The sequence below is a fragment of the Amborella trichopoda genome, chromosome 8 (genome assembly GCF_054954075.1).
Source record: "Amborella trichopoda isolate Santa Cruz 75 chromosome 8, AtrichopodaSantaCruz75HAP2 v2.0, whole genome shotgun sequence".
Taxonomy (NCBI): Eukaryota; Viridiplantae; Streptophyta; class Magnoliopsida; order Amborellales; family Amborellaceae; genus Amborella; species Amborella trichopoda.
In genome coordinates, this window is record NC_142343.1 from 4,465,568 (window position 1) to 4,485,223 (window position 19,656).

The following is a 19,656-nucleotide window of genomic DNA, read 5'->3' on the forward strand; positions in this document are numbered from 1 at the left end:
CAGTTGGATAAGGCGAAATACATAAGTTTTATGTTGTAGGGGAAACATAGAAAGCTGGCCCTATATATATATATATTAGGGAAAAGTATAAATGAGATTATTTATCTTTGGTACAAGGTGGTCACAATTAAATCTTGATCATTGGGTTGTATTTCTTTCAATGACCAAACTCAAGCTTCAAAAGAAATTTTTCGATTTTTGTGATACACCCAAGTTATCAAATTTCATATTCGAAGGTTGTAAGTAATTGTGACCTTCTTATATCACAGATAAATGGTCTCAATATGTATAACCCATAAGCTATATCTACTACTAACTATGAAATCTAAAGCTCCAATAATGCTATTGAGATGTAGCAACAGATCTACAAAAACTTGAAAATCTTGAAAATAAATGTTCTAGATAACATGTGATAAGATGCATTGACTCGGGCTCATTTTAATTTTTATATCCATTCATCTCGAAGAAAAAATGACATGGTTTTAGAAGAACCTTATCGTAGAAAGACGAGGAGATAGAAAATTTTCAAAAAAAGGCTTGGATTGTGGTAGCTCATTTTCATCACGATGCTTTCACTTGCACTTCAAAATTCAAGAGGAGAGGTCTCAATTTTATTTACGGACACTACCAAAGGTGCACAGAGAGCTAAAAGTGAGGAGAAGAGCTGGCAATTTTATTTACTGGCACTACCAAAGGTGCACATACAAACATAGATAGAGAGAGAGAGAGCTCCATGACTACCCCTCAATACATTGCCTTCTGCACCAAAGTTATCACTCCTCATCGTGGGGAAGAACTATATTTGAAGGCAAATGAGTCAATACGTGATTAGTACCCATGTACCATGTAGCAGTATATATAGCCCCTTCCCCATCAGATCGAAGAACAAATGCATAGTCACCTTGCTTACCCGATGAACCGCTGCGCCATACACGGACACCATTCCCATTAAAAACCTCCATTTCACCATTGGTTTGCAGTATGCAAGAACAATTCCTGCCTCTGCCGTAAGTCTGTGAAGCCCATATAGGTTGTGACCCGCGGTAGCGGACGAGGTTGCAGTCCCCTTGCATTACAAGGCTGTAGTTTCCTTCCTTAAGGGATTCTCCTGTGTTAAGACGGCATCCGGAGTTCAGGATGTTGTTCCAATTAGGATTGGCACTGCATAGGGCATTGTCATTGTCGGCAATAGCAGGAAGGAGAAGAGAGAAAGAGAAAGTTAAGAGGAGGAGGAAGCATGGGGTAGTTGCCATTGCTGTTAGGCTTGAGTGAGAGAGAGAGAGAGAGAGAAAGCTGAGATAGAGGGGCCTTCAATTGCAGTGTGCTGTGTGATTGTATGAGGGCTCCAATCAATTTATAGAAAAAACCCCATAAGATAGAGTCACGTGTACACTTATTATATTATATCAAATGGGAGATGGAGAGTTGAAAGTGTTTCCTTTTTTTCACATATCTACACGCTTGCACGTGTTGACCCACTCTTTTGTCTATATGTCTTAAGAAACTGAACAATATGAATTCAAGGTATATGATAATGTGCGAAGAGATGATCTGATCTAGTGATAAAATATAATTTGATAGATCTAATTGAGTGTAACCATTGTTTAAATTTAAAATTTTATAATTAGATATAAAAATAGATTTTGAGATAATTCTAATAATATTTTACACCAAAATTATATGGGTGCAGTTTGTATAGAGCCTAGCCTCTAAACAATCAAATTAGAACCTACCTTCAAATAGTGTCGAGAAATGTGGTTTCAATATTGGAAATCTTTGTGAAAGACTTAAAATATATATTTGTATTTATTTATAAAGTTTAAAGCTTCAAAAATAGTGTAGATCGACAGATATATGAAAACTTGAAAATTGACGGTCCAAAAATGTATAACAAAATAAACTATTTTCAAAACTTGAAATCAATTTTTTTTTCATGTACATACATCTTGATGTCGAGATGATCAATTTGAAGATATTTGAAAATCAAAACAATTTTTTTCAATAAATTTTTTGTGGTAAGTTCAAATTTGATTGTTTAAAGCCTCTATTCTATATAAACTTTTGCCAAATTATATACATGATAAAAATTTTTCTCAAATTATATACGTGGTAAAATTTGAAGGTGCACCTTATCACTACGCCTATGGATGCATCTCTATCCCAACTGCACCCCTAATATAAAGCAGACAAAAAAGCACGGTGAAAGATATCCGCACCGTACTGCACGTGACAACTCTTACCCATAGGTTGGTCAATCGACCTGTTTCGCACCTCAAAAAATTGCGTACCAAGGCTCCGTGTGCTTGACGACAAACCATAATTAATGCAATATGTTGTTATCCTTTCCGTACCAACGCTGTGGTACTTGAGGACATATCCTAATTAATGCAATTTGTTGTTATCCTTTTTCATATTTCGCATTTTTCTCACGTTCTCCACTTATTATTTCTATGCTTCCTAGTAGCATAGAAGTTTTATATTGCTCTTTATCTAACCGTCCATTTTGAATGAACGATTAAGATTGTCCCAATCATAATATCACATCTCTACACTATTTTACCTTTTATTTTTTTTATAAATTGTTTTGATATTAAATTGTAGATGTCTATTCTTCTATTAAACTCCCATTAACGAAAAATATAAAAAAAATATTTTCAATAAAATATAATGACCAAAATACCTTTGAAAGAATCAAAAGGTATTTTTATCATTATATTTTATCAAAAATTATTTTTAATAATTTTTATAGGTACGTCCTAATGAGAAAACGACACGTACCAAATTTCATATTCATACAATTTGCATAAAAAATTAAAAATAAAATACTTCGAGAAGTCAGATCTAAGATTATTTGATAAATAGCTCTCTTGATCAAAATTAGACGGCTGGATAGTAAGAATAGAATAGAATATTCTATAATATAAGGGGAGTATAGAAAGCTTGTCCTTTAGCAAGAGGGTCTCTTATGGTAGGAGTAGGAAAGAACTTCCATACGGGAGTATAGAAAGCTTGCCCTTTAGCAAAAGGGTCTATGTGAAGGTTTGGACCACTAAACTATAGAAAACCATGAAAAATGTGGTTCCAAGTTTGTAACATTGGACCAAACTATAAAGGAAGTAGGCGAAAAATGTAGGGTAGTCCAATGATGCTGTTGTCAGACCTCTTTACAAATGGCTTTATTTAGTATTTTAGACATTAAATCACCCCATATACGCCAAAAAAAAAGAAAAAAAGGTAAAATGGTTTTGTTTGAAACACGGAACTTGAAGCAAAAAAGAGAAAATTAATAAAAATCAAGATAGTACCAACTCGTGGTAAAACTAACAAACAGTGTTTGGTTGCACAAATCGGCCGAAGGAACCGGCCTGGGGCTAGGTCCAGGTAACCCGGAATTGGTCCGGGTAACTAGATCAAGTCAGGATGGAACCAACTAGGCAAAAATGCGGAGATTTCCTAAAGTTTCAAGAATTCTACTTGAAAATCTATTGTATGAGCGGTTTAAAGTCCCAGAAATTTGGCTTAGTTTGCCGATTTCTTTTGGGATTGAACCATTAAATTGTTTGTCTGAAAGGTCTAGGTGGGTCAGGTTGGTGAGGTTCCCAATGGCTGGAAAAAAATTTCCAGCGAAGGAAATCGGTGAAGTATTAAGAGGCGGAGGTGGAAGAGAGCGCCTATCTCAGAAGGGAGGTAGCCAAAAAGTGAGTGACCAGAGAGTAAGTTCCCTGCGAGTTGGACGGAAATGCACTGGACTCCAGCCCAAATGGCATGGGGTTTCGTGGGTCTCGTTCCAAAAAGAGAAAACATCATTTGGGTCGTTGGTAATGGCGGATTTGAGGGTGAGGAGAGAGAGACCTTCAAGGTTTAGAGAGAGAGGGATTGGGGTATAAAAAGAGGAGCAAGAAGAGGCAATGGAGGAGGAGGCTCACTTTCAGAGTGGTTTTTTATGTTATTTTGAAATGGTATTTCTTTTCCTTCTAGGGTTTGTCGTGGAAGTGAATGAAATAATGGAGATTTGATTGCCAAATCCGTTTGCAGGTTGTTTTGGATTTATGGGGTATGAAAAAGGGGCAAGCTTTTCTATGCTCGCTTTACAACATACAAGTTCTATCTTTCCTTTTATCCAACCCTCCATTTTGAATAATGGAGGGTTGAGATTGCCTCAATCACAATGTCACATCTCTATACTATTTAATTTTTAATTTTTTTTTCTATAAATTATTTTGACACCAAATTTTGGATATTCATTTCTCTAATAAACTCGTACTAGTGAAAAATATATAAAAAAATATTTTCAATAAAATAAAATGATCAAAATACCTTTTATTGTTAACATTTTTTATAGGTACATCCTAATGAGAAGATGACACGTACCAAATTTCATATTCATACAATTTGTATAAAAAAAACTAAAAATAAAATACTTTGAGACATCGGATCTAAGATCAAACAGTGACTGGCTCTCTTGATCAAAATTAGACGGTTGGATGGTAAAGATAGGATAGAACTTTTATGCTTTAAAGAAAACATTGAAACCTAAAAAAGAAAAGATAATTGAGAGTACCTTTCTCTCTCTAGCTCTCCTCCTTTTTGGGCAATTGAAGAGAGAGAAAAGCAACGGTTAATGGTGTGAGGTCTTGTCCGAAATAGAGAGAAGTGGTTTGGGGGGAGAGAGAGTGTGAGAGAGAAGGCTTGCTGGTCCGCTCTTTGGAGAGAGAATGTTTGTTGGTTTTGTAGAGAGAGGTTTTGTTTGGAGAGATGTGTTGTTGGTTTTGTAGAGAGAGAAAGCTTGTTTGGAGAGAGAGAGTTTGTTGGTTTTGAGAATAGTAGATAGTTATCCGGTATTTTAAACACCATAGAGTTATTTTATTTTGTACGGTATAAACTCCATCTGTCCGGTATTGGTATTATCGGATAAGGAGGTAATTTGGGTAATTAGAGAGGTAATTTGGGAAAAAACAAGGAGGTCATTTGAAAAGAAAAATACCGTAAAAAAGATGACGCATGTGAGTGTTGCGGAGTGGCATTTTTTTTTTATTTTCTTATTTTTGATATCTTTATTTTCTATTTTTTAAGGTAAAAATATTTTTTTGAAATTTTTAGTATCATAATATTTAAATTTATTGGGTGCTTTATTTTTTTTCCTTTAATCATAAGATATGGAACATTTTTTAAATTAGATGATATTATAGGAAATTTTAAAATTTTTCTTATTTGTATAGTAAAATAATTATTAAATATAAACCAACAATTTTAATTTCAGTATATAATATTATAGTTTGTTATGTTCAAATAATTTTAGATGAATGTTTATGACGCAAATCAAAGAGATCTTCCTCAAAGTTGATCACCACAAACTTGTTTTTTTAAGATTTGATAGAGAGTACGGGTCAATCGAATTATAATCTAAAGTCAGATATGTTCAGAAAATGAGCAGATTGCTCTTAGATTAATAGGAGAGCCACCTTTGATCCAAAAGCACGAAATACTAAATGACATATAAATAAATCTTTGATCTAACAAAATAACTGAAAATAAAGGAAAAGATGATAAGAAGAATATCTGGCTAGGTCAGTTGGTCCGGCAAACCCGAGGCATGGAAGCCTCACCCCTATCAGGCCCGCAACTATGTTTACATCAAGGATCCTCCTTGTCCGTATTCAATGTTGAACAAACATTGGCTTAGTTGAATGATTATTTTGGATCTAAAGTTTGAAAGTTTCAGGTTTTATGGCTTAGGTTTGCTAAGATTTGCCTAGATATAGGCTTTACTCACATGGTTTTCTCTCAAATTTCCTGGCGTATAGGCTAACAACGTCTCTGATTTTCTTAGCTTTTTTTTCTCTCCTTAAAATGGTCACCCAAATATCGTTTTAAAAACTCAAAAGAACATATAAATGGATAATTACCAAAAACTACCAGAACTGCCAGAACTGTCAGGATACTGGATCACAGGATGGAGACCATGGACTGTGGTGTTCTATGGCTCAGTGATCTTATGAAATAGTATGGTCATAAGGGTCCAGAAAAACCATGAAATTTACCAATTTCAAAATTGGGTGTCTACAATCAATAAAGCGAGTTAATAAATGTTTGATACTTTGATGTGATACTAATTTCACTTTATATAGAAAATTATTATTTTTGATCTAATAATATGGAAGTATTTTTCAATATTTTTTAAATATTTTGATGCAATATGATCACATTATAATATAATTAATAATTATACAGACATCGAGACAAGAAAACAACATTTCAGTATTCACTTATTTTTTCAAAATAATAAAGGTACCTAGTGTACTACTCCCAATTTCTTTTAGAAACTAAAATAATACTATTTTAGAGATTTACAATGATGTTTTTGAAAAAAATTTGGAACAAAAATTGCCGATTCGGCCGATTCTCCAATTCGATCCACCGATTCCCCGTTTCGACATGGGTATAGGCGTAACCGATTCGATTGGCCAATCTGTTTTGACATAAGTATAGGCGTAACCAATTCGATTTACCAATCTGTTTCAACATGGGTATAGGCGTAACCGATTCGATTCACCAATCTGTTTTTTAAACACTGATTCAAACCAAAGTTTTTTTCTTGGTTTTTTTTATGGAACTGGGACGTATGTTTAGATGTTGGGTGTGTGAACCCACTTCATTTTTATCCTGTTTGTAAGATACTTGAACACACTTTTCTTTTTGACTTCATTTGGAATTGGGAAGCAGGATATTGGTTTTCCAAACTTGCTTGCCTTTTTCTATTTGTTGGTAAGTGGGACGTGGGCTCTAAATCCGATGCTGAGTGTCCAAATCCATACTTGTATTTTTTCTTTTTATTAGCAAGTGAGATAAATTCGGATATAGGGACATTTAGTATGGCTCAACTTTAAAATTTGCCATTTACTATGATGGAAAATTGTTTCATATCGCGGGACAGCATTTCTACATTTGCCGTCCTTCGAGGTATAAAGCATCTTTTTTAGAAATGGATGTAAATAAGCGGTCTTTTTAAGAATAATTGAAACTAACGGTTCAAAATTTGTTTTAATAGAATTATTATTTTTAATTTACAAAATTTATTGATTTTTCATATTCATGATTTCCATGTTAGAGGTTATATGTCTCAAAAAATTAGGTCAAATAATCTATCTCAAAAATAATTTTTTTAAAGAGGTAACTCATTTCTACATGCGCTCATAGACATCGTGTCCTACTATGATTCCGTAAAACTACTAACAGTTATTTTTATAAAAATTATGCACAAGGTCAGTCACCTTGCGTCCTTTTTTCTTTCTTTCTTTTTTCTTTTTTTTTTCCAGATTGCCTCCTGTATGATGTTTCTAATATCTGACTAGTTTTAAATTATTTTTAGTTTAATTTTTCGGTTGTGTGAGTCGATTGTCCAAAACATGGGACCGGCAAGGTTTATGTGGTACGAGGTTTAGGACATTGTATCGGTAGTTCTGCACGCTATTGCCATAGGATAGAGGTATGAGGTCTTGACCTCGGACCGCTTATTGGACTAAGTAGTCCGAGATTTGGGACATCGGACCATCCCCATAGTGAGAAACAATAAATAAAAAGAATTAAAAATTAGTCTTATATTGCCAACATCAGTCTGAAGGGCATTTTGAAAAAAAAAAAAAAATTGACCGATGTTGAGAGTAATTTTTATGGAGCTTTTTTAATTTTTTTAGCTCTTGTTTTTGTGTCGGTACGTAAATATCTCAACTACGAAAGAAGACTAGAGTCAAAGCCATCCACTAACCCTCACCACTCTCCCCCAAACCAAATATTAGTCTTTTCCCCAAACTAACCCCCCAAGGCCTTATCAGAGGAGAGAGAAAACATGGACTTAATTTCTCTCTCTAGATTGCTGTCAACATACTATATAGTGGGGACTCAATCTATAGTGATCAATCCCTTAACTATGGTACTAATAACCTAGTAATGCAAGAAAATTGCAACTTGGTTCTTTACATAAATGGGGCCACAGGCACGGCTGGCTCAGGCACCAACTTCGTGTGCACTTTGCCACAAGATGGGGAGCTGATGGTTCATGATGGGTCTACAATTGTTTGGTCAAGTGGCTCACATGGTCCCTAGGGTTCCTATGTGTTATTGGTTCAACCTGATGGAAATGTTGTCATATATGGGAATGTGATTTGGTCCTCTAATACTGATAGATATCCCGGGCCTGGTGCAGGGCAGGATGCTCTAGTGGGGAGCACGATGGGGCTGGCGAGCACAGGCGACAAGCCATGAAGATCCTCTCTCTCTCTCTCTGCATGTGTGTGTGCAAGTGCTCTGACACGTGCATGTGAGTGGTTAAATCTAAAGCTGTCTTTGTTTGAGTTTTATGGTCAATTGCAGCACTATGGGTTGTATAGTACCTTCTGACTCCACAAAAATAAATGTTGTGGTGTTCAGTATATACTATATACATGGTCTTGTTAAATAGAGAGCAATGAATCAATTTGAAATGGAATGATACATATCTAAGAATAAAGTTTCTAAGATTTAGATTGAAATTTTTTTACGGCAGAATCATGGAGAATGGGATTCATCTCTATTGCCTTAAATGGTGCAGACGTCACTTGCATTTCCTCCAAAGCACCGCCGGGCTCTGTTACGCTATTTAGGCATAGTGTTATAGATTTCATGTTGCAGTACCCTATTACCCATTCCTACTGAGATCTATTCTATTTGGGATGCTAACTTGAGAAGTAGGTAAGAATGGAGCTTTAGACTTATATTGTTGCACCCTACCATCTAGGGCTACATATCCCCCTACAAACTCTATTTTATTTACTATTGTACATTTTTATATTAGTTTTAAACGCCCTTACATCTTTCTTTATATTATTTTAAAATTTTGAATTTTTAGTATTTTCCTACTTGCTGATATGGACTGATTTGGATAGGTAATCCGATGAGCAAACTTGGATTGGTAAGTAGCCATTCAGCTAAATTCTTAGTTCTTTTATAGTGTTTCTAAAATCAGCATTTCTAGTTTGCCAATATTTCGTAACCCAGCTGGAGTAAAATAGACAGTCAGGATAATTGGTTAGAGAATGTTTAGGAAATGAAATACTTTCTTGTTGTATCCAAGCTTCTCGAGGTTGAAATGATCAAATTGAGGGTCCTTCATCGTCAAGATAACCTTACCTTTTTCTGTCGTGATTTTTAGATTACAAGGTTGATGCTTAATGTAAACATATTCCTCATCTAAATCATGACATGGTTGACTAGAAAGATAAGGAGAGAGAAGTTTTGAAAAGCATGGAGTTTGAGGTCACATTTTCATCACCTTGATTTTGTTGCACTTCAAAATTTAAGAGGAGACTCTCAATTTTGTTTAGTGGCACTACCAATAGTGCACATAGAGCTACAATGAGAAGAAGAGGTCTGAATTTTATTTACCGACACTACCAAAGGTTCACATAGAGGAACAGTGTGGAAATATTAGAAATATAGAGAAGAATATTTATGTCAAATTCTCCACACCCATAGAGAGGGATGTATATTCTCTTTATAATAGTTATGTATACATCCTTGATTCACACAATCAAGGATTTGACTACAACAAATCTGTAAAAGTATGGAAAGAGAAGATTACATTATATCATGATAATCCTTATCATGATCATAACATTCTAGATAATGATTGTTTCTTTCTAGATCATTATCATTCTTATTATCCCCCCTCAAACTATAGCCATTGTGAAACATGGACAACTTGTTTGCTATAGAATGATGTTTTGATGTAGGAATGTAAAAATGTCAGCAAGTTGTTAAGTAGTTGAAACATAATAAGGAGTTCTCTCTCCACCTTTAACGTTTTCTTGAACAAAATGATAAGCCAATTCAATGTGCTTGGTCCGTGCATGAAGAATTGGATTAAAGGCAAGCTTTAAGGCACTCTGATTATCACAACGAAGAATTGCATGTTGAAGTCTAATACCCAATTATGATAGAATGTGGCGATACAAAGTGATTTCAGCAACCGCTGACAACATTGCTCGATATTCTGTTTTTGAACTTGAGCATGAAACCGTCATTTTCTTTTTACTACTCCATGACACTAGAGATCCTGCAAAGAAAATACAAAACTCAGATACTGACCTTCTTGTATCGGGATCTCCAGCCCAGTTAGCATCAGAATAGGCGATAAGATTAACATGTCTTTCACCAATGGGAAATAAAATACCATCACCCAGAGTACCCTTCACAAATCAGAGAATCCTTTTAGCTACTATGAGGTGCATCTCATGACGATCAAGCATAAATTGGCATACTTAATTGACAACATAGATAATATCTGGTCGAGTGAAAGTAAGGTATTGTAAACCACCCACAAGACTTCTATATTTTCCTTAATCATGAACATGATCAACATCTCTGGCAGATAACTTTTTTGTTGTGACCATTAGTGTTGGTGATGGTTTACAGTTACTCATTCCAAATTTTTCTGACAAATCCAATGCACTTGTGTTGTACTTGTTCTGTTCAATTTCATACATTGTCTCGTGCGCTCAACTTCTACACCTAGGAAATACTTAGATTTCTAAGATCCTTCATAGCAAATTGTGCCCTGAGCATTATCTTTAGTTGTTGTATTTCATCCTCATCATTCCTTGTTACAATGATATTATCAATATAGAGAAATACCATCACCAACTTTTGTCATTTCCTTTCGAAAAATAATGAGTTGTCTGCAACGCTACGAGAATAATCTCCCTATAAGAAGAGCTTTGCAGAAACTTTCAAACCATGCTCGTGGGGCTTGTTTGAGATCGTATAATACATTCCTTAATCTACAAATAAGATTAGACCCTTTTGATTCTCCATACCCAGGTGGTTGCTCCATATAGATTTCTTCTTGGAGATTACCATGCAAAAATGTATTTTTTACGTCTAAGGGGTGTAATTTCCAACCATAGAGATTGGCCATTGCTAATGCTAGTATGACAGTTCCCATTTTCACAACTGTACTAAAGGTTTCTTCATAATCCAATCCATACTTTTGATTATAACCTTTAGCCACCAGTCACACTTTGTATCTTTCAATAGTGCCATCAACTTTATATTTGATCTTATAAACCTATTTGCATCCAACAATATTCTTATTTTTCGTCTAAGTACAAGATTCCAAGTGTGGTTCTGATGAAGAGCAAGGAATTCTTCATTCATGGCCTCAACCCACTTGGGATTTTTTATGGCTTCTCTATAGGTACTTGGTTTTGTATGTTTAGTGAATTCAATGAGAAATGAATAATGTTAAGGGGAGTGTTAATCATGTGATGCCCAATCCTCTATCAGAAAATACTTTCGTGGTCGAACAGCCCAAGGGGACCGATGTGGTTGATTATTATGGGTTGGTGTACTTGAAGTACTTTCTATGATAAGATTAACATTGTCACCACGACTCGGTACTTGGCCAATAGTTGCATCTATCAAGGACTCAGAACTACTCTATAGCAATGACTGAATCTAGCACTTAACGTGTCCCCGGCAGGCTGAATCTAGCACTTAACGTGTCCCCGGCAGGCGATATAATAACAGAAGGTAAAGGTTGTGAGTCATCATTCTTGCAAATTTACTTTTCTTCCTTGTAGAATCGTCCCTTATCAAATGTCACATGATGAGAAACATATATCCTTCCGCTAGCAGGTGAGTAGCATAATTATCCTTTATTCTCGTCACTGTTCCCGATAAACACACATTTTTCTGTCTTTGCAGAGAGTTTTCGTCTTAAGGATTTATCAATATGAAGATAACACATGCAGCCAAAAAGCACGCAAAATTGTTTGAGGGATGAGAGAAAATTGTTGTTGTGGGACGAGAGATTTTTTTTTTTTTTTTTTTGAGGGAGATCAACAAGCAAAAGTTTTTACTTGTGTGGGACGAGATAAAAAATTCTTTTTTTTTTTAGAGAGAGAGAGAAAAGAGAAATTGGGCTTGGATTAGTTTAGAGAGAGAATATAACGTACTTGAATACAAGATAGAGACTTGCGAAAGCGTTGAGGAAACCTTAACTCTGATACGATGAAGAAATATAGAGAATAATATTTGTGTCAAATTCTCCACACCCATAGAGAGGGATGTGTGCTCTATTTATAATAGTTATGTACGCATCATTGATTGACTCAATCAAAGATTTGATTACAGCAAATCTATACAGTTATGGAAAGTGAAGATTACAACATATCATGATAATCCTTATCATGATCATTATCTAGAAGATTGTATCTTCAATCTTCTAGATAATGATCATTCTTATTAGAGATGAGGTCTCTATTTTATTTACTAGCACTACCAAAGGTGCAGGTACCCCTCAAGACGTTTCCTTCCCCACAATGGCAGAAGGCAAGTTATTTAGTACATGATTAGTGCCCATGTACCATGTAGCCCTATAAACAACCCCATCCCCATCAGGTCGAAGAAGAAGTACATATTCACCTTCAACACCCGATGTATTGGTGTGCAATGTATGAGCACCATACTCGTTGTAAACCGCTAAATCACAATGGCAATTCTCGCCTGCGTACTGAGAATGTGAATCCCATATGCGGTCCGTCCCGTTGTACCAGACGAGGTCGCAGTCCTCTTGCATTACAAGTGTGTAATCTCCTTCCTCTAGGTATAGGCCTTTATTGAGACGGCAGGATATGCGTCCCATGAGCCTCAGCAAGCGAAGGAAGGAGGAGAGAGATATTGGGTTTAGAAGAGGCGTGGGTTGAGGGACGTATAACGGTATTATTAGTCACTCTGGATTTATTTAGGACATTTACCGTTAAGTAACTTATATGAATCATTAATTTTTCGTTCATGGGGTTCTCTCTTATTTATATGATTTTTAAAATACAGAAACATTAGAATTTTTCAAGTTCAAAAACCGTGCCAAGTGTAATTTTAACCCAAAGTTTTGTCACATCAGGTCTTTTAACTGAAATGCATCAATCCACAATACTAGTACATGTTCTACAATCCCATTGGTTAATAATGCTTGTAAGTGTAACGTTGTCGAGCTACGCAGCTCTCTTACATGGATCCTTATTATCAATAGTTCTTCTAGTCATTACATTTAGCAAAAAGATAGATATCATTGATGATTTCTTATTGAGTTATTTATATACGATCTGGAAAAAAGTTTTGAAAATACAGTATGCTTCGTATATACCCTAAAATTACAGCTAAGGTCAATCAACACGACATTTTTTTAAGAATTTTAATTTTTTTTAATTGTAGGGGCAATGTCCCAAGCTTTAGGGGCAGTGCCCAAGCCACGCAAGCTTCAAATCTTCGGACCAATACTGAGCAGTCCGAGTTCCCCATCCAATTTTAAGAACTTTCTCTCTCTAAAATTTGACATAGTTTTTATATCACTAACATTTAAAGATACTATTCTCTCTCTAAAATGTAAAATTCGAGATAGTTTCTCTCTAATTCGTGGGGGTGTTTTCGGGGAATTCATTATATTTTATAATGTGGATGTCTCTATATGGGGAAATCTAGCTGGAAATTGAAAGAAAGACCTATATGATCTTTTACCAGGGAATATATATATATATATATATATATATATATATATATATTTTTTTTTTTTTTTTTTTTTTTTTTTTTTCTTCACCCCTTTCTTTTGGCAAAAGATCACTTACATGTGGTCTTTATTATAATAAGATAAATTTCAAAATAAAATCAACATAACAATAAAACCAAGATCTTGATGTCATTAAAAATACTATGCACTATGATTGAAAATAAAAGATAAGATTGCAAGAAACAAAAGGAAGAGTGGCAGAGATTACCTCAACCGGGCTTATTACACCCTACACCGAGTCACCACCATCCGATGGCGTGAGATCAACGATCTAGCTTCAATCTAGAACAGGGAAAACAAATTTCGGCCAAGTCACCCCAATGGAACATGAACCCCTTTGATCACAAACTCAAACCCTAAGTGAATTATCTTAGCAACCTAGTTAGAGAGAGATCGATTCTCGTTTTGTTAAACCCTAACCCTTAGCCATAAATCCATGTTTGAGAGATAGGAGAGAGAAGAACTCCATAACGTAAACCCTTAGGTTATTTCACAATATGGGAGAGAGATATCAAACATGATAGAGAAACTTACTTAAAAGAGAGAGATATAAATATAAGGTATAGAGATTTTATGTAGAGCCTATCTCTTTTTTATAGGCTTGAACAAGATTAGGGTTTCTCAGGGTTTTTCTTGGCTTGCATCTTCTTATGAGATTGAACATAGACCGTCGATCAAGGGTGACTTGTGGGGTGAGAAATTTGAGTCATCCATTCCATAGATAGGCCATCAACATTATGGAAGGTGCATGGACCATTATCCCCCTTTCTTTAACCATTTCCCCATCAATAGGAATTAGATAAATTAAATCTAATTAAAATATTATGCATTCTGTAATTTTTCACAAAATATTCCAAAGATATATCATGTCAATATACACTTTCAATATTTGGTCAATATATGGTCAAAATATTTCATATCTTATTTGACCACATGTCATAACATAATATTACCAAAACATGAAATAGCTTAAACTCCAATAAATAATTCAATAGGTGGGGCGTGCCACACATGTGGGCCCCACCAACTGGACACATGGTGGGCCCATGTGCACTATGAGCCCCTCCATGATATTTATATAATTTAAAATTATCAAAAAAAAATCGAAAACATTATTTGAATTTTATAATTTTGTAAAGTCAATATCTTCTTTTTTATAAGTCCAAAAAAATTATAAATAAAATATCAAATGACTCATAAGAATTCAAATAATAATTCTAAAATAATTTATATCATAAGAAAAAAATAATTAAATTAACTTGATGGGAAATGGATCCATATGGTTAAGGAATTTAATCTGCAATCATGGGGCACTCCACCTTCAACTGTGGACTACAGACCACACTTGTCTTTTCGAACAGACCCAGTATTTTCCATAACCCACAGTCCAAGCAGGGGCTCATTAGAGGGTCACCAAAGTCTGGCGGATGAGCCAAGGGTTCGCAATCCCACTCTATGGATACAGGTCCTCCCCTATAGACAAGTCAAGGTCACCAAGACCTTATGCGACCATAGCTCTATGCCGCATAGGGGTATCTCTCGCACATGTATATGCTTCATCCTAAAAGGTGGATTTCTAGCTTTCCCAAACGATCTATCAAAATGCTTGCCATGTGATGGTACATGGATGAGGTTTTGGCCCCTGTTTCTATAGGCCACCATCACATACAAGGGTTCATACAGTCCCTCGGCTCACTCATCCGAGGATGTTCTCCGACCTCATCAAGGGCTAACCCATAAACCCTCATCGGTTTATTCTTTATGCCCAGGTAACATGGGTTTTTCCTAACCGACTAGCCAAGATCGTTAAGCATAGTTTGATATCAGCAAACAATCGTTTTCTTAGTATGGTCCACGAGAGACTACACTCCTATTGAGTTCATGTTCTACTATATCATTTCATTTTACAAACACTCATAATGCCTTTAAAGGCCACATAAACCCAACATCTCTCACTTGGCCTTTGAACGTCATACATTCGCTCTTTCTCACTTTTTTTTATTTCCATCTCTCTCTTTCAATTACAATCTCTCTCAAGCATTTTTATTTATTCTCTCAATACATTAATCATGGCTTTCGCCATCAATCCTTTCACAAAGGGATTTATAAAGAAAACACATTTTTATCTTTGCTGCTCGGATCTCATCCCAAAAATGGTCGTAGCTCATTTTTCACATCTCATCGCGAATCATGGACCTGTTGTCGTAAAAGACCATCACATACCCTCCTTGTATGGGGTCGTTCTATACGCAACACACAAGGCACCGAACACACAAGGCACCGAACACGATCATGCATGTGCATGGGTGCGTACAGGCTGCTTGATGGTCACGCTTAGCTCATGGCTTGTCTAACTTTTTGCCACTACCCACGATGTTTATAGTGGATTGCCTCTTCCCGTAGATTGTGCTCTGATAGAATGGTGGTCGCGGGCAAATAAGGATGTTCTATTTTAGCAATATTGAACTGCTCTATATTTTAAATTTTTTTTAAGAATGGAGTGATTATATATGAGCAATATCAAACCGCTCATACTTTGAAATTCTTTCCTGGAGTGTTTCTGGATTAGCATCGTTGAACTACTCCATGCTACGAAAATTCTTTCAATTATTGATGGGTTATATAATGGCAATATCAAACCGCTCGATACTTTGAAAAAGAATTTTAAGCAGACGCTGTTGAATATTATCAACATCAAACTTCTTGGTGCTTCAGAAAAATTTCTAACTAGGGAGTGGTTTAATGTTGCAGGCCTCTTTGAAGATTGCATGTAATTTTGGCTAATAGTATATCCAAGCTTGCATTTTTTACTGATCAATAATGGAGGGCCCAACATGTCTATAGGGCAGGAAATATGGCTGCAGATTCTTTAACCAAGGCAGCGGTCTCTAAGAATGAAGCAATTGTGTAGCGTGCTCACCCCCCTGATTTTGTAATGTCTTACATTTCATGTGATTTTGCTAGTATTCCCTTGCAAAGGGTTGTATAAGACGTGTTTATGTAAAACCTCTTTTGTTTTTTTTAATAAAACAGGTAGGGGCCAATATCCCCCACTGATTCACCCAAAAAAATGTAGAACACCTTAGACATGTGGAGGTTCAATTTTAGGATTCTCATACCCCTAGAGAACTACAATTCGGAAATATGAAAAATATGATCTATTTAATGTTGCAAAATAAAAATATGGGGCAAACCATAATAAAAAGACCACGAACAAAAAAGACCCTAAGGAGCCATTTGGGCACGTGGAAATCTATTACGTGACAATAGATTACAAGGAAATATGACTTTTACACTGGGTACATTTCAATAATAAGAAAATGGAAAGACATTACCCATATTACCCGAGATTTCCCCAAAAATCATGAAATTCATTACTCGTGGTGAGAGGTGAAAAATCTATTACGAGGTTGATGGGTAATCTTTGTAAATGTTTCACATGCGTCTCTGCCCTATTCATTTCTCTCTCTCAAGTATACCCTGAAACTAGGGGATATGAAAAGGGAATCTAAATTGATTTGAACAGGTGTACGAGGACACTTTTCCACTGCAATCATAATAAAAAATTTCTACATCCCTCTATCCCCAATTTGAGTTGTAGCCCGCCATCAGCTCTAGTATAAAAACAAAAATAATGCAAATAATAATTGGTAATCAATGAGAAATTACACAACACAATCATAATAAAAAATTTTACACAATATAATCCTCATAAAAGATTAGTAAAAGCTCAATTGAAATAAGATACCTCTTTAGTCTTGTCCAATGCTTCAAAATTTTCTACTACAATTACCAAGCATTCTAGTGTACTAATCAAACTTCTTCCTATTTTTTAACTTGTACCATAAAGATTTTGATTTTGGTATCATAAATTTATTGCTTATTTGAAATTATTTATAGAGAGATATTTGAACGAATTTTATAAAAAATAAATAAAAATGAGGCTTATCACAATAAAATCATGTTATTCCAATCATATTATTCCAATGACTTATCATGTTGAAACCAAAGTTTAATCAAGTTAGCCAAACATAGCTATATTTTTCATATTTGGATGGAAATGCATTTCTCATATTTCTTCTAGATATAGCTAGCAATGTATTTCCCAAGTTGCATCTAAATACTACCCAAATAGTGACAATCCATTTGCAGACAATGTATTACGCAGTAATGTATTACACCCATAATATATTTCACAGACAATATATTTCCACCTATCCAAACGGCCCCTAGGGTAAGATCTAATAGAAAAAGATGGACCACATTGTAATACCGTAGGTATTTTCCGATCTGTATATATATTTTAATTTTCTTTAATAGATAGTCGATTTCTTCTTGACATATCTATCCTTTTCTCACACGTGCATACATAAACAGATGTACACCCACAAGCATCCATGGAGACAAAGAGGGCCTCAATGGCCTCTCCATGTTTTACTCAAGATAGCTTAGAATGTAATGAGCATTAAATAAGTGAAACAATTATTCCGTTTGTAGAAAATTTTCCAAAAAAACAAAAAAAATCTAATAAAAAGTAACTTTAAAATTTTCCGGTCAAAGATATTCTATTCCTGTAGAAGTATAATCTATATTTACTCAATTAGGTAAAACCCCACCTAGTATTAATTTTAGGAAAATTGTTTCATGCGGGCTAGACAACATTTCTACATATGCGGTCTAGAAAAGTGTAAAGCATCCATCTTAAAGATGGATGCAAGTAGGTGTCTCATCTAAAAATGATGGAAACTAACGATCCAAATGTTTTCTTAATAAAATTGTTATTTCTAGTTATTAAAATTTATTTATTTTTTCATATTCATGATCTTCATGTTAGAGATTACATATCCTTAAAAATTAAGTCATAAAAATCTATCTCAAAAATAGATTTATTAAGAGGCCCACATTTCTACATATATGGGCTTGGCACATAGAAACCAGGTCCTTAATTTTAGAGAAATTACCGTGAATTTACCTTAATTTTTGACAAATTAGAAAAAAAATCTCAACTTTCTTGAATCTCATCCACACCTTTTTTCCTCTGTTTTGGACTTTAAAATACTTCGAGTTATCATGGTGCCTATGCATTGGTTCTAATGGTACCTATGCATTGGTTCTTTATGGAAGGTCTATATGGTCCACTGGTACTGGTGATGGTACTGATCTGTGTTCCACTATTGCCAATAATCCATTATCAGGAATAGTGGCAGGCTAACTTTCCTTCGACTACTGTGCGTTCCGCTACTAAACCACGATCTGGAGTGTGTGGAAGGCAGTGTATTGAGGGGTAGCCATGACTCATGAAGGTCTCCCTTTTTTTTCTTTCTTTTTTATCTGACAAAAACTCATGAAGGTCTCTCTATGTAAGTGTTATTTGCTTGCATGTATCTCTCTCTGAGTGTTATTTGTTTACATTTATCTGTATGTGCACCTTTCGTAGTATCTGAGACCTCTCTTCCTCTTAGAAATTTGGAGTGCAAGTAAAGCATATTGAAAATGAAACCCCACGCTCGAAACCTTTTTGAAATTTTTTTCTTTCCTCGTTTTGACCGGATCTATGATAGAACTGCTCGTTTTGATCGGATCTATGACAGAACTGGTCAGTTCTTTCAGAGAGACATGATACATCACCTGGTTCTACATAATTAATTTAATTATTATATTTTTAATTTGCAAATTTTTTTAACAATTTTTTTCACTTGTACTCGTACCACTGGTCCGACTGTTGCCATGCTGAACGCGTACCTCACTGTCTCAAGGAGGCCCTTTTTTTTAATTTGTCTTGTATTCCATCTCCTTCCAACAATATCTATGTGGGATTAAGTGACTGCTTCTGTTCACCCCCCCTCTCTCTCTCTCTCTCTCACTATATATATATATATATATATATATATATATATATATATATATATATATATATATATATATATGAAAAAGTTTATATAAGAATGTATGACTATAAAAAATAAACAGATTTTAAGTCTTAAAAATAGTGCATTTTACAACAAATTATCCACACCGTCCATTTTCAAGATTTTTATATATCTATAGATCTATTT

At 35.0% G+C, this 19,656-nt stretch overlaps 2 protein-coding genes across 2 annotated transcripts in view; one reads left to right on the forward strand and one right to left on the reverse strand.

Annotated features, from left to right (window-relative positions):
- The window catches only part of LOC148780722 (mannose-specific lectin-like), a 56,388-nt gene that overhangs the window by 13,164 nt on the left and 23,568 nt on the right, over positions 1 to 19,656 (forward strand). The gene's annotated exons all lie outside the window — the stretch shown is intronic.
- On the reverse strand, positions 653 to 12,679 carry LOC148780723 (mannose-specific lectin TAR1-like). The gene is made up of 2 exons (XM_088873834.1): positions 12,402 to 12,679; positions 653 to 1,308 (listed from the first exon to the last, which is right to left on the reverse strand). The coding sequence occupies exons 1-2, from the start codon at positions 12,677 to 12,679 to the stop codon at positions 774 to 776; spliced, it is 813 nt and encodes a 270-aa protein (XP_088729960.1). The 3' UTR covers positions 653 to 773.

Bases quoted from the DNA above. Each gene is read 5' to 3' on its own strand.
- LOC148780723 (XM_088873834.1), bottom strand. From the start codon at position 12,679: ATGGGACGCATATCCTGCCGTCTCAATAAAGGCCTATACCTAGAGGAA. The intron at 1,309-12,401 runs GTACATGGGCAC...CTGCAATTGAAG, and splicing joins GTTGTTTATAGGGCTACATG to GCCCCTCTATCTCAGCTTTC.